The sequence below is a fragment of the Sus scrofa genome, chromosome 10 (assembly GCF_054392235.1).
Source record: "Sus scrofa isolate SSC_HxYL_T2T_F1_AM1 chromosome 10, Sscrofa_HxYL_maternal_Yorkshire_Landrace_v2.0, whole genome shotgun sequence".
In the NCBI taxonomy this organism is placed as follows: domain Eukaryota; kingdom Metazoa; phylum Chordata; class Mammalia; order Artiodactyla; family Suidae; genus Sus; species Sus scrofa.
In genome coordinates, this window is record NC_139392.1 from 26,805,902 (window position 1) to 26,820,275 (window position 14,374).

The 14,374-nt window shown below is 56.2% G+C and overlaps 1 protein-coding gene across 7 annotated transcripts in view; it reads left to right on the plus strand.

Moving 5' to 3' along the window:
- NAV1 (neuron navigator 1) overlaps window positions 1-14,374 on the plus strand; it is a 219,227-nt gene that overhangs the window by 201,525 nt on the left and 3,328 nt on the right. For all 7 annotated transcript variants that reach the window (XR_014817546.1, XM_021064511.2, XM_021064513.2 and 4 more), the window contains 13 exons: window positions 2,676-2,797; window positions 5,710-5,906; window positions 6,078-6,270; window positions 6,386-6,554; window positions 6,782-6,879; window positions 7,010-7,105; window positions 7,286-7,445; window positions 7,780-8,015; window positions 8,676-8,830; window positions 8,994-9,065; window positions 9,459-9,655; window positions 10,709-10,827; window positions 12,594-12,791. Coding sequence is in view for 6 of the 7 variants with exons in the window: in XM_021064511.2 (XP_020920170.1) it covers window positions 2,676-2,797; window positions 5,710-5,906; window positions 6,078-6,270; window positions 6,386-6,554; window positions 6,782-6,879; window positions 7,010-7,105; window positions 7,286-7,445; window positions 7,780-8,015; window positions 8,676-8,830; window positions 8,994-9,065; window positions 9,459-9,655; window positions 10,709-10,827; window positions 12,594-12,791 (2,012 nt within the window). In the remaining variant the exon portion in view is untranslated. The remainder of the gene's footprint in view (window positions 1-2,675; window positions 2,798-5,709; window positions 5,907-6,077; window positions 6,271-6,385; window positions 6,555-6,781; window positions 6,880-7,009; window positions 7,106-7,285; window positions 7,446-7,779; window positions 8,016-8,675; window positions 8,831-8,993; window positions 9,066-9,458; window positions 9,656-10,708; window positions 10,828-12,593; window positions 12,792-14,374) is intronic.

Genomic DNA, 14,374 nt, shown 5'->3' on the forward strand with positions numbered 1-14,374 from the left:
CGGGTTCGAGCCCTCGCCTTGCTCAGTGGGTCAAGGATCCGGCGTTGTCGTGAGCTGTGGTGTAGGTCACAGATGCGGCTCGGATCCCGCGTTGCTGTGGCTCTGGCGTAGGCCAGTGGCTACAGCTCCGATTCGACCCCTAACCTGGGAACCTCCATATGCTGTGGGAGTGGCCCTAGAAAAGACAAAAAGAAAAAAAAAAAAAGAAAGAAAGAAAATGTTCTCTGTGTGTTTGTGTGTGTGTGTGTTTGCGCCTAAGTGGAGAAGAGTGAAAATATAACAAAATATTAACAGTTGTTACTTTAGGTGGAGGCCAAGTGGGGGTCCTGGGTTGTGCTGTGCTTTAAGTGTTCCTGTGTGTTTGAAACATTTCAGAAGTGCAAGTGGGAGGGAAAGAGACTACAGCTAGACCCACCACCCTGTGCCTGGTCTAGGACAGACTCTCTCTCTGGCCACATCTCCCATCACCTTTGCCTGCTGTGCTCCAGGAGACACAGTCAGCCTTTATTGAACACCTGCAGTATGCCAGGCACAAGTCTGAGCATTTTACTGATGTTAATTTGTTTATTCTGAATAACAGCTCCATAAGATATATTGTATAGTTGAGAATAAGATCAGAGAAGACAAGCAACTTGCTCAAACACAGCTCCTTAGTGACGGGTCTGGAACATTGAGCTATTTCTAGTTTCCCTGAATACACCTGACTCTTCACATTCCTGTGTGCTGCATGGATAAGCGAATCCTGACTTTTGCTACAGTATTTCAGGTTTTCCTCCTTATTGTTGACCCAGGCTCAACTTGGTCAGGAGGACTTCTAGAAGCCTTCAAAGACAAATGCTGAAAGCAACGACACCTAATTTTATTTTGTTTGCAAATACATAATAAGTGTACATGGCACAAAATTTTAAACACACAAGAGATTTCCTAACTTTTCGAAGACTGCTTGATTCTAAAAACGTATCCCGGAGTTCCTGTCATGGCTGAGCAGTAACAAACCCGACTAGCAGCCATGAGGATGCAGGTTCAATCCCTGGCCTTGCTCAGTGGGTCGGGGACCCAGCAGCGTTGCCATGGTGTAGGTTGAAGATGCAGCTCAGATCCCGAGTTGCTCTGGCTGTGGCATAGGCTGGCAGCTGCAGCTCTGATTTGACCCCTACCCTGGGAACTTCCATATGCTGCCAGTGCTGCCTTAAAAAGAAACAGAGGAGTTCCCGTCGTGGCGCAGCAGAAACAATCCGACTAGGAACCATGAGGTTGCAGGTTCAATCCCTGGCCTCGCTCAGTGGGTTAAGGATCCGGTGCTGCCGTGAGCTGTGGTGTAGGTCACAGACACGGCTCAGATCCTGTGTTGCTGTGGCTGTGGTGTAGGCCGGCAGCTACAGCTCCGATTCAACCCTAAGCCTGGGAACCTCCATATGCCGTGAGTGCGGCCTTAAAAAGAGAAAAAAAAGAAAAGAAAAAAAAACCCACCATATCCTATGCTTTTAACAGTATTATATAGCATATTTTTAAAAGTTAATTGATAAGCTCAGAGCTAACTAGACCCTCCAAGTAACTGATGATAGATATACACACTTATTTTTGCTGCCCTTTGTTTTAATTAACTAATTTCAAATTAAATTAATTTGATCACAAAAGCAATTCATGTTCTAGAGGAAAATGTGAACTAGAGGTTGCTGAGGCACAGCCCATGGGCTTTGCTTAGACTCTGCTGCCTGTCACCTGTGGCCTCACCTGGCCTCCTGAGGGGTTCCCCGCCTCACTCTGGCCCCCCAGCCCCACTGACCTTGTCACCTGAGGGCCCTCAAGCAGAACTGGCTCCCCACAAACCTTTGCAGGGCCTTTTTTCAGCCCTACAGTCATTATCCAGTGTTTCCACCTGAAGAGCTTCCGTTCTTACAACCCTCGAATGTCTCCCCTTTATTAACCTTTTCCTTCCTTGTAACAGAAAAGGGGGACATCATTGGGACCATTACAGACCTACTTGGGGGGGGTTGAAGGCAAGGCGCTGGGCCTCGGGTCCCCGGGCCACCTAGTGTCACCAGAAAAAGCCCTGAGGACAGCAGGTCCATGTCTCCATAGGACAGTGGACGCTCCATCTGAGCTGGCTCTTGTCACACCTGCTCAAGCTAGGTTCGCTGGCTTGTGTGCTGCTCTTTCTCCTACGAGACTAGGAGCTTGTTGAGAACAAGAATCCTTTCTTGCCTGTTTTTCACCCTTAGCATTTTCTTTTTTGTCTTTTTGCCTTCCTAGGGCCACTCTCGTGGCACATGGAGGTTCCCAGGCTAGGGGTCGAATCGGAGCTGTAGCCACTGGCCTACGCCAGAGACACAGCAACGCGGGATCCGAGCCATGGCTGCAACCTACACCACAGCTCACGGCCACGCCATATCCTTAACCCACTGAGCGAGGCCAGGGATCAAACCCGCAACCTCATGGTTCCTAGTCAGATTCGTTAACCACTGAGCCACGACGGGAACTCCACCCTTAGCATTTTCTTCTGTTGAAATATGATGGCGCTCCATAAATGTTTGTTGAGAGGACGATCCAGAAGGTGAAGAATGTGGATGAGGTGGGGGCTCCCTCCTCTTCCTTCTGCGTCGAGACTTGCCTAAAGCCCGTGTCCCCTTGGCACCCACCGTGCCTGTGTTTGTCCCACTGTGCTTGGCCCCCAGAACTGCGGATCAAGAGGCAGAACTCCTCGGACAGCATCTCCAGCCTCAACAGCATCACCAGCCACTCCAGCATCGGCAGCGGCAAGGATGCTGACGCGAAGAAGAAGAAGAAAAAGAGCTGGGTAGGTAAAGCTGTGGGGGGAGCTGTGTGGACCGCCGTGGAACGCGCCACCTCAGCATAGGGAGCGGGCTTCCAGAACCCACGGCGAGAGAGTCCTGTCTGTTACCACCCCCGTCTGCCCCGAGTGGGGTCTGCGTGGTCCTCCCACCCCCCCACCCCCCACCAGCATCCCCTTTGGGTCCTGCATGGCTGCCCCCGTGACTTCTAGTGTCTGGGAGGAAGGTTGTAGGAACAAAGCCACTCACTCTAGATGCCCCCAGAGGTCATGGCTTCAGCCCTTTGCAGAGGTGTTTGTGGAACCTTCCAGATTACTTCACAAGGAGCCTCTTTATTACCTTTGGTCCAGAGGTAGTTGTTCCGTTTGTGTGTTTTCCCAGAAAACCCTAAACTGGCTTTGGCTGACCTTTCTGCCCGCCCCTCCTGCTGCCCGCGTTCAGGAGGGGGTGCCCATGGGGCACTCGCGCCCCTGGTCCCCTGCGCGACGAGCCCGCCCGCAGACCGTTGCGTAGTACAGACGGGCCAGCCGTGTGAAATGAGTGATTAAGTGTTGCTTCTTCTTTTTTTTTTTTTTTTTTCCCCCTTCAAAACGCTGACCTCAAATCCCTATTTTTTTCCAGGTCTACGAGGTAAGACACTCCTCTCCCTGTTTCTCTTTCCCGTTGCCATACCTCCCCCATCTCAGGAGCAGCTCCCTGTCCCTAAAAACAGAACGCCACCCAGGAAACTAACTGTGACCACCATGCCGAGCCCCTAACCCACGCCCCTGCATGTCCATCCACGGCCGATCCCACGAGGCCAGAGGAGTGGTCTGGCTGGGGCCGGTGGGGGGCTCTGTCTCCCCCTGGCCCCGTCCCCCACCCCCAAGTCTGCCTGTTATAAGAGGGCTCACACCGAGCCCCCGTCCCGAGAGCGAGTCCGTCTCGTTCTGTCAGAGCCTAGAAGCCACATGTGGCAGACTGGGAATGACCGTTATCTTGACCACAAGGCCACATCAGCCTGGGCCTGGACTGAAGATACAGCTCTGGAGTAAGATGAGCCAGAGATAGGGGAGGGGGAGTGACCTGAGGTCACTCCAAGACCTCCAGCCCTCTGAGCGTCATGGGGTTTCCAAAGGCATTCGGGGACTGAGATAGAAAGGGAACCAGAATTTCCATGACCAACCAGACGTGTGAGGTCCACTGAGCCCCTGTCCCAACGTCGTGCTGGGTGAGGACCGGAAACAGATCTGGGCGCTCAAGGAGCTGCAGCCTTGCCGGGAAACAAGAAGTCTTGTATGTGTAAAACCGGCGACAGTTTAGTGGTACCAGATGCTCAGTTCAGTCTTGGAGGCTCGTTCCAGAAGAAGCGCACAGAGGGCGGAGGCTAAGCGGGGGTGGGGCTGTGTCAGCCACAGAGGCCTGTGGGCTGCATTCTGCAGAGTCTGGTCAGAAGGGGGCCGCAGGCAGGGAGGATTTGAGCTCTGGGACCCCGAGGAGAGGGAAGGTCTGGACGCAGGATAACTGCGAGACCTGATTCTTAGCATGTCCCTAAGTGAGTTCCCCACCAGCCCACTGAGCTGCTCCGATTGGAGGGGCCCTACCTTTCCTCCCCACACGTCCGCCCAGGAGATGTCCTGAGCTGTCCCTCGGGACGGAGGCCAGTTTTGCTCGATCCACTGTGTCTGGAGCTCACTTGGCCACATAAGCCCTCAGCAGGTGACACGGCACAGTCCACCTGTTCCAGCAGTTCTGCTTTGGGACCACAGAGCCACACATAGCACAGTTCTCACCTAGAGTCTAGGTGATCCTCGAGGGCGGGTGCTCCCGGCAGATGGGGGTCACACACACACGCACATGCACACACACATACACACACACTTCCTGGGAGGCAGGGGCTTCACCGGGTTCAAAGGCAGGCAGGCTGAGTTCTAGCCCCGGGTCTCCATCTCTGCAGAGCACTGAGCTCCCTGGCAGTCTGAGCCGTGCCCCCTGCATTGCACGCACGCTGTGCTGTCCCTCACATCCCATCCTGGCCAGCTTGGTCCTCCCCACGTCCTGCCTGGTAGAGCCCCCGCCCTGCCCTGCAGCTCCAGGACACACCCCTGCAGAGAATCCTCAGTGCGCCCCTCCTCTCTCCCTGTCCCAGAGACCTGGTTGGCTTTGTCCCTGTAGCCTTTGACCCCTCCTTTACTCTCTGTGTCCGGCCGCCGCTCCATCTCCGTGTGTCTGCGTGCGTGTGCATGCCAAATGGATGCATGTGATGGGTGTGGGACAGAACGTGGTTTGCCTCTCCCATCCCTAACGCCCAGCCTCTCCGCCCCCGAGACCAAGCCCGTTACGGTCAGATCACAACCGCCCACGTGCTTGGACGAAATGCTGGGAAGCAGCCCTTGTGGTGGGGGTTTGAGTGGAGGTAGTGGAGAGCAGTTTCAGGCTATCTAGCCACCCTGTGATGTGCTGAGCACAGCAGGCACTGAAAGAAGCTTGGTTCATCTCCCTTCTGTCGATTCCACGGGATCCCACTGTCAGTCTCTGGTGGATGGATTCTGACCCGATGAGCCCTGCTCAGAGGTGGGTCCAGTGGCCAGTGAGCTAGGCTCCAGACTGAGCAGTGACCGGTCTGCTGGAGGAGGCGGGATAGGGCCACTGAGAGGTACAGCACGTGCCCCGGGGGCTCCCCTCCATCCTGCCCTGGGCGCGGTCCCCCCACAGGGGAGGGAGACCCGAGCCGTTCCCTTAGCTACAGCACCGAGTCCAAGCTCTCAGCCCAAATCCCTAGGCAAGTCCTTGGCCCATATTCCATGAAGCCAGTGATGCCGCAGAGCGAGGCGCACAGCCAGCAAACCCCCAGCTCTGCACTGGGCTCAGAAGCCCCTACTGGCCTCCCAGCTCCAGAGCAGAGCCCTGACGGCTCTCCCCATCTGCTTTCTTCTAGCTCCGAAGTTCCTTTAACAAAGCCTTCAGCATAAAGAAGGGGCCCAAGTCGGCGTCCTCATACTCCGACATCGAGGAGATTGCCACGCCCGACTCCTCGGCCCCCTCGTCCCCCAAGCTGCAGCACGTGTCCACGGAGACCGCCTCGCCCTCCATCAAGTCCTCCACCTCGTCCTCTGCGGGCACCGACGGCCCTGAGTAAGTGCCCCCACGGCTGGCCAGCCAATGTCCCCTCCCCAGGCTGAGAGCAGCAGGTGGACCTGAGACCTTAGACTGGTGATGGCAGCGGGAGGAGCCCTGCCCAACGCGGCTCAACGTCTGACGCCTGGCACTTCCCTGGCATCTGGCCTGACTCTCGCTTCCCTCCAGGGCCCCCACCCACTCCGCTCCCCACGCCAGGCTGTTCCACGGCAGCGAGGAGGAGGAGCCAGAGAAGAAGGAGGTGTCAGAGCTGCGCTCGGAGCTGTGGGAGAAGGAGATGAAGCTCACGGACATCCGCCTGGAAGCCCTCAACTCCGCACACCAGCTGGACCAGCTGCGGGAGACCATGCACAACATGCAGGTCAGTGCCCGGCGGTGGCGGCCGTGGCAGGATGGGGGCCATGGCAGAACGGGGCTCCAAGGCTCCCGACCGCGCCCCCACCCCCCGCTGCCCTTCCCGTCTGTTGTCGCCACAGCTGGAGGTGGACCTGCTGAAAGCCGAGAACGACCGGCTGAAGGTGGCCCCGGGCCCCGCAGCGGGCTCTGCTCCGGGGCAGGTCCCGGGATCATCAGCGCTGCCGTCCCCTCGCCGCTCCTTAGGCCTGGCGCTCTCCCACCCCTTCAGCCCGAGTCTTGCAGACACAGGTACGTGTTGGAGAGAAGGAACGGGCTCTCCTCCCATCTCCTCTCGCTCCGGGGGGGCTTCTTTGCGTCTCGGAGGTAACGGTGCCAAGACACTGAGACCTCAGTCACTGACCAGGTTGGGCTCTCCTTGTGGGAGCAGATGAAGACTCACTGGGCAAGGATAGTGGTGAAGGGGTAGGAAAGCCCAGGGTCCCCCTAAAACCGGCAGTCCTCTTCCCTGCCTCCAGACCTGTCCCCCATGGACGGCATCAGCTCCTGTGGCCCCAAAGAGGAAGTGACTCTCCGGGTGGTGGTGAGGATGGCCCCCCAGCACATCATCAAAGGGGTAAGGAACTTCTGGGGACTGTGGCAAGGTCATTGTCACCCGAGCCCAGAGGACTCACCCCCGCGGCCTTCTCAGCTCCCCCTACCTGCCGCCCTCGCCAAGGCTCACGGGCTTCTCCTCGGCCTCGCAGGACTTGAAGCAGCAGGAGTTCTTCCTGGGCTGCAGCAAGGTCAGTGGGAAAGTGGACTGGAAGCTCCTGGATGAAGCTGTCCTCCAGGTGTTCAAGGTGAGGGACACGGGAGCTCCCTGAGACCACTGGTCCTCCGACAGCACCGCCACCTGTGATGCTTTGGGCAGGAGGACGGGCGGCTCCTCCCCTTCCCCCGGACCCTGATCCCCCAACAGCACTTCCCTCGCAGCTTCTATATCTGTGTGCATCTTTTTTCTCTTCCTTCTCCCCCATCAGGACTACATTTCCAAGATGGACCCAGCGGCAACGCTGGGTCTGAGCACCGAGTCCATCCACGGCTACAGCATCAGCCACGCGAAACGCCTGCTGGACGCCGAGCCCCCAGAGCTGCCCCCCTGCCGCCGAGGGGTCAACAACATTGTGGTCTCCCTCAAAGGTCGGGCCTGGCCTCCCGGTGCAGTGATGCTGGATGGGTGGGGGGCGGGGGGGTCCGGTGGTCCATCGTGCTTTCAGTCAGCAAGAGCTGATCAAGGGGCACCAGTGGGAAGGTCACCCCAAGATGCATGAGCCCACCTGATGGGTCCCAGGGCCATGGTGGCTCCCAGGACAGTTCTGGCCAGCCCGGCCTTCCCCTCCCTGGCCCATTGCGCCCAGCCTGCCCCGCCTTCCAGAGCCAGGCCAGCAACTTTGCATGCCCCCCACCCCCGACCCCACAAGGGAGGAAAGCCCCAGGCCGGCCGAGGCTGACGCCGTGGGGGTCTGGGGTCCAGGTCTGAAGGAGAAGTGCGTGGACAGCCTGGTATTCGAGACGCTCATCCCCAAGCCCATGATGCAGCACTACATAGGCCTCCTGCTCAAGCACCGGCGCCTCGTCCTGTCCGGCCCCAGCGGCACCGGCAAAACCTACCTGACCAACCGCCTGGCCGAGTACCTGGTGGAGCGCTCGGGCCGCGAGGTCACCGAGGGCATCGTGAGCACCTTCAACATGCACCAGCAGTCCTGCAAGGTGGCCGCTCCCTGTCCCCACTGGCACTCCTCCCCACCCCCGTCTTCTCCCTCCTTGCTTCAGGAGCACTTGGCCCTGCAAGTGCCCACGGCCCCTCCGTCCCCCTTGCTCCCCACTCTGCCCTCTGCCAGCCTTGTGAGACCCTTCTTCTCTTTGGCTTCCTTCCCTCTGCCTTTCTTCCCAGGATTGCGCTCAGAATTGAGTGTCACTATGGAGTTCCTGTTGTGGCTCAGCAGTTAACAAACCCAACTAGTATCCATGAGGTTGTGGGTTTGATCCCTGTCCTTGCTCAGTGGGTTAAGGATCCGGTGTTGCCATGAGCTGGGGTGTAGGTTGCAGACTCGGCTCGGATCTGGCATTGCTGTGGCTGTGGTGTAGGCCAGCGGCTACAGCTCCCATTAGACCCCTAGCCTGGGAACCTCCATATGCCACCGGGGCAGCCCTAAGCAAAAAGACAAGAAAAAAGAGAAAAGCATGTGTTCTTGGGGGACTTAGGGGCCGCTGCTTAGGAAGGTTGCTTAGCGCCTCTAGACAGCTGATCGGCGCAGGGGCCACAGGCAGGACGTGAGGCCACAGGGATCCAGAGCCAGACCTTTGTCTTCCCTGCTGGTCCAGGGCTCCCTGCTCCCGAGCCCTGACCCACTGCCTTCTTCATTTCAGGATCTGCAGCTCTATCTTTCCAACTTGGCCAACCAGATAGATCGGGAGACAGGGATTGGGGACGTCCCCCTGGTGATCCTGCTGGATGACCTCAGCGAAGCAGGCTCCATCAGCGAGCTGGTCAACGGAGCCCTTACCTGCAAGTATCACAAATGGTAAGCTGGCATCAGGCAAGACCAGACTTATCACCTCGGGCAGAAGGAGAGAGCCGGGTCCAGGCCAAACTCCCAGCGTCCCCCTGGGAGGGGGTTCGGGCACGTGGCAGAAAGCACATGTTCTGACAAGTCTAAGAAATCTTGCGCCTCTCTCTTTCCGCAGTCCCTACATTATAGGTACCACTAATCAGCCTGTAAAAATGACACCCAATCACGGCTTGCACCTGAGCTTCAGGTAAGACCAGTGGCCTGGATGAGCCTTCCAACCCTACCCAAGTTCCTAAAGCCAGTTATCCTAGGACCTGGCCAGAGGGCAGCAGAAGGAAAGCCAAGTAGCCAGAGCCCTGTGGGCGGGGACAGAGTAGGTGTCACTGCCGTGTCAGGGATGGGGGGACCCTGGAGAGGAGGAAAAGCCTTTAAAGCTAAGATGTGCAGCAGGTGGCCGGGGTTTGGGTTCTCTGCCCGCACACCCCCAGCAGGTAAGCAGGGTTGGATGTTTATCCCAGGAGAGTCACCGGGGCCTCGGCCCTGACTTGAGCAGACCCTGGGAGGCAGGCAGGCAGGCAGGCGGAGGAAGGATGGGCCGGCAGGGGTGAGCCGACTGCCCCTCCCCGACCCCTGGCTGCAGGATGCTGACTTTCTCCAACAACGTGGAGCCCGCCAACGGCTTCCTGGTTCGCTACCTGCGGAGGAAGCTGGTGGAGTCAGACAGCGACATCAACGCCAACAGGGAGGAGCTGCTGCGGGTGCTGGACTGGGTGCCCAAGCTGTGGTACCACCTGCACACCTTCCTAGAGAAGCACAGCACCTCGGACTTCCTCATCGGTACCGCGCCGTCCCCTGCCGCGTCACACCTAGAGGCTGCTCCCTTTCCTTCTCGTGTCTTCCGAGAGCTACGGAGTCACAGGCCCTGTGGCTTCAGACTTGGGACCAAGTTGCTTAGCAAGCATCCCTGCAACTCAGCCATCAGAGCGCTGACCCCTGGCACTCACGTCCCCCACGATATCCGGGAAGGAGGGAAAGCATTTAGGAGGCAAAATAAAGCTTCCCCTTGCTCCACGCCTGCCCCCCACCTCCCACCCCCCGCCCCTGCCATCTACCTGGAGAAGCATCATTTCTTTCTTTCTTTTTTTTTTTTTTTTTTTTCTGTCTTTCTGCCGTTTCTAGGGCCGCTCCCGCGGCATTTGGAGGTTCCCAGGCTAGGTGTCCAATCGGAGCTATAGCCGCTGGCCTACGCCAGAGCCACAACAACGCAGGATCCGAGCCGCGTCTGCAACCTACACCACAGCTCACGGCAACGCCGGATCCTTAACCCACTGAGCAAGGCCAGGGATTGAACCCGCAACCTCATGGTTCCTAGTCAGATTCGTTAACCACTGCGCCATGACGGGAACTCCCATCATTTCCTTCTTTTTCTTCTTCTTTTTTTTTTGGTCTTTCTGTTTTTCTAGGGCCACATGCGCAGCATATGGAGGTTCCCAGGCTAGGGGTCCAATCAGAGCTGTAGCCAACAGCCTGCACCACAGCCACAGCAACATGGGATCCGAGCTGTATCTGCGATCTACACCACAGCTCACGGCAACGCCGGATCCTTAGCTCAGTGAGCAAGGCCAGGGATCGAACCCGCGTCCTCATCGATGCTGGTCGGGTTCTTGAACCGCTGAGCCATGATGGGAACTCCAAGAAGCATCATTTCTGAGGCTGCCAGCTGGGCGGTCAGCTGCCACCAGTCCTGACAGCACTGTCACTTGAGCCCGACTCTGTGCCTCTCTTAACCAAGTGGTTGTCAGAGCCCTCAGCCTTGTTTAAGGCGTCAGAGGGGTGGTGGTGGGAGAGCCAGGCCCTCAGCCATCCTCACAGCCCCATCCTTTTCCCCAGGGCCCTGCTTCTTTCTGTCCTGCCCCATCGGCATCGAGGACTTCCGGACCTGGTTCATCGACCTGTGGAACAACTCCATTATCCCCTACCTGCAGGAAGGGGCCAAGGATGGCATCAAGGTGAGCCCACCCTCGACTCCTCGCAGCCTGGAGAGCAGGCTCACCTAATGGAGACAGTGTTAGAATCGGGCTACAGAGGTCAGCTGGGGTCTCCTCCTGGCGGGTGGGTGAGGTGCTGGACAGGCCACTATTCAGCAAATGGCTAAATGATCACTGTCACTGGGGCCACGTGGGCAGTCCTAGGCTTCTCGGCCCTCTGTCAAACTTAAACAGCTCTCTAGGGATCAGAGCAAGTAGAGAAATAATGGAGCTGAGAATTAAGTAAAACCCTATTATAGGAGTTCCCGTCGTGGCTCAGTGGTTAACGAATCCGACTAGGAACCATGAGGTTGTGGGTTCGATCCCTGGCCTTGCTCAGTGGGTTAGGGATCTGGCGTTGCCGTGAGCTGTGGTGTAGGTGGCAGACGTGGCTCGGATCCCACATTGCTGTGGCTCTGGCATAGGCTGGCAGCTACAGCTCTGATTCGACCCCTAGCCTGGGAACCTCCATATGCCACAGGAGCGGCCCAAGAAATGGCAAAAAAGACAAAAAAAACAACAACAACAAAAAAACCGTATTATACAACCTTAGCTCATCACTAACTACTAATAAAAATATTGTTTTGGCTAAGTTATTCAACCTTTTTAATATCCTCATATATCAAAAAGGAAATAGGGAGTTCCCATCGTGGCGCAGTGGAAACAAACCTGCCTAATATCCATGAAGATGCAGGTTCGATTCCTGGCCTCGCTCAGTGGGTTAAGGATCCAGCATTGCTGTGAGCTGTGGTGTGGGTCGCAGATGCAGCTCGGATCCCATGTGGCTGTGGCTCCAATTCAACCCCTTGCCTAGGAACTTACATACACCGTGAGTGTGCACCTAAAAAGCCAAAAAAAAAAAAAAAATCTTCTAAAGGGTATTATTACTAAACTGAAAGAATTTTTTATTTAAGTAAAATTATGGGGTTGTAAGCTCTGTACATGTTAAATTCTAACACAGACTCTGCCAAGTTATCTCCAGACTGGTTTTGCATCTTCTCATTTTCTTTCTTTTCTTTTTTCTTTTCTTTTTTTTTTTTTTTTTTTTTTAGGGCCTCACATGTGACACTTGGAAGTTCCTCTAGGGGTCGCATTGGAGCTACAGCTGCTGGCCTATGCCACAGCTACGCAGGATCCAAGCTGCGTCTGTGACCTACACCACAGCTTGCGCTAACAAATTTAAATTTGTTTTGTTTTGGTTTTGGCTTTTTAGGGACGCACCCACGGCATAAGGAAGTTCCCAGGCTAGGAGTCGAATCAGAGCTGGAGTTACCAGCCTGCACCACAGCCGTAGCAATGCAGGCTACTTAACCCACTGAGCAAGGCCAGGGATGGAACCCGAACCCTCACCAATACTGCTTGGGCTCTTAACCGCTGAGCCACAACGGGAACTCCTCTTTTCCTTTTTTCCTTTTTGGCTGCCCCCAGGCATGTGGAGTTCCCAGACCAGGGATCAGATCTGAAACTGCCCTTAAGACCTGCACGCACCTGTGGCAACGCCAGATCCTTTTAACCCACTGTGCTGGGCTGGAGATTGAACCTGCGTCCTGGTGCTGCAGAAGCACTGCCAGTGCCATGGTGCCACTGCAGGAACTCCTGCACCCACTTCTTTCCTTTCCCTTTTTGAGAAACACCAAGAAAATCCCCGGCTATTAGAGCCTCGGGGCTTTACACTGAAGAAGTACAAACGCTGTCAGGAGTCTAACCTGTGGTTCCTCGCCCAGCGATCACATCTTCCTTCTCTCCAGGTTCACGGGCAGAAAGCTGCTTGGGAGGACCCGGTGGAGTGGGTCCGGGACACCCTTCCCTGGCCGTCAGCCCAACAAGACCAGTCAAAGCTGTACCATCTGCCCCCACCCACTGTCGGCCCTCACAGCATGGCCTCACCCCCCGAGGACAGGACGGTCAAGGACAGCACCCCAAGTTCCCTGGACTCAGACCCTCTGGTGAGTAGAGGTCAAAGGTCTAAGGTCAAAGGAGGAGTGTCATAGGACTGAACCCCTCCACACACATCCTGATGGGGCCTGGGGGCCGGGATGAGAATGAGGCCGGCAAGGAGCTCTGACCATTGGAACCTGGGCTAAGCTGATGGTGCCACCTGCCGGCAAGATGTGCGTTCTCAGGTAGCAAAGACCTGGGTCTCGGGCAGAGGCAGGTCAGAGCAAGGCAGGGGAGCAGCAGGATGCCTGGGCACTTGCCCCGTGTTATCCTGAAGTCCTGCAGCAATTTTAGGAGCCCCTTCGAAGGCGGGCTAAGACAGTGACAAGCTAGTGACAAGCTAGCCAGAACACTTGACAGTTGCACACAAACTTCCAAAGAGGAGAGCGAGCAAAGGACATGAATAGGCCTTTGACTAGAGGAAATGCAAAGCACCAATAAAAACAGAAGAAGACCTTCGACCTCGCTAATAACCAAGGAGATGCGTGTTGAAACGAGGAAATGACCATTTCATGTGGCACGATTGTGTGTGCGGGTGCCCCGACTCTCACAGCGCTGGTGGGTATTTGGCAGATTGTGTTAAAACACACACAGACCCCGAGATCTTGCTGCTTTACCTTTCGAGCCAGAAATTCTACTTTCACTTGAAGACATTTTATTTCAAGGTTGACTTTGTTGAAAACAGGTGTCGTCCGTGTAGAAATGCTTTTAAATCGGGAGACTGGTCCTAACCGGCGCGAGAGAAGGGGGAGGCAGGTCCAACAGAGAAGCAGCGAGGCTGACCCACTAATGGGAAGAGGCATGAAGTGTCAGGAAAGAGGCCGGAGGTGAAGACAGTGTGGATCCAGACCCTGCAGTGGCATTTGGGAGCTGGGGAGACACTGGTCCAGCAGCGCCATCTGCAGGCAGAGGCATTAACAGCTGTCCTCTGGGGCCACATGCCGCTTGGCCCAGCTGGGTCTGTGGGCTTGTAGGCACCTTGAGGCCAGAGGGGTCCTGCTCGCTGGCCTCTCCACACGTCATTCACAGCGTGCGTGGCACCCTGTCTGGCCTGACGCCCCCAAGCTCTGGTCCACATGTGCTGGCTTACGCACGGCATTGAAACAATCATCCCAGCCTTTTCCTGAACCACCGCAAACTCTGGGCTCTCCATCACTTGCAAAGCCAGGATAAGACCCATGATCTGATTTCCTTTTCTTTTTCTCTCTTTTTTCTTTTTTTTTGTTTGTTTGTTTTTTCTAGGGCCGCACCCACGGCATATGGAAGTTCCCAGGCTAGGGGTCTAATCGGTGCTGTAGCTGCTGGCCTTCACTACAGCCACAGCAACTCGGGATCTGAGCAGTATCTGTGACCTACACCACCGCTCGCAGCAACGCCAGATCTTTAACCCACTGAGCAAGGCCAGGGATCGAACCCGCAACCTCATGGTTCCTCGTCGGATTCGTTAACCACTGAGCCACAACGGGAACTCCTCTTTTTCTTTTTTTTTTTTTGATTGGCCACACCCGAAGCATGCAGAATTTCCCGGGCCTGGGATCAAACCCGTGGCAGTGACAATGCCAGATCCTTAACCCAGAACCACCAGGGAGCT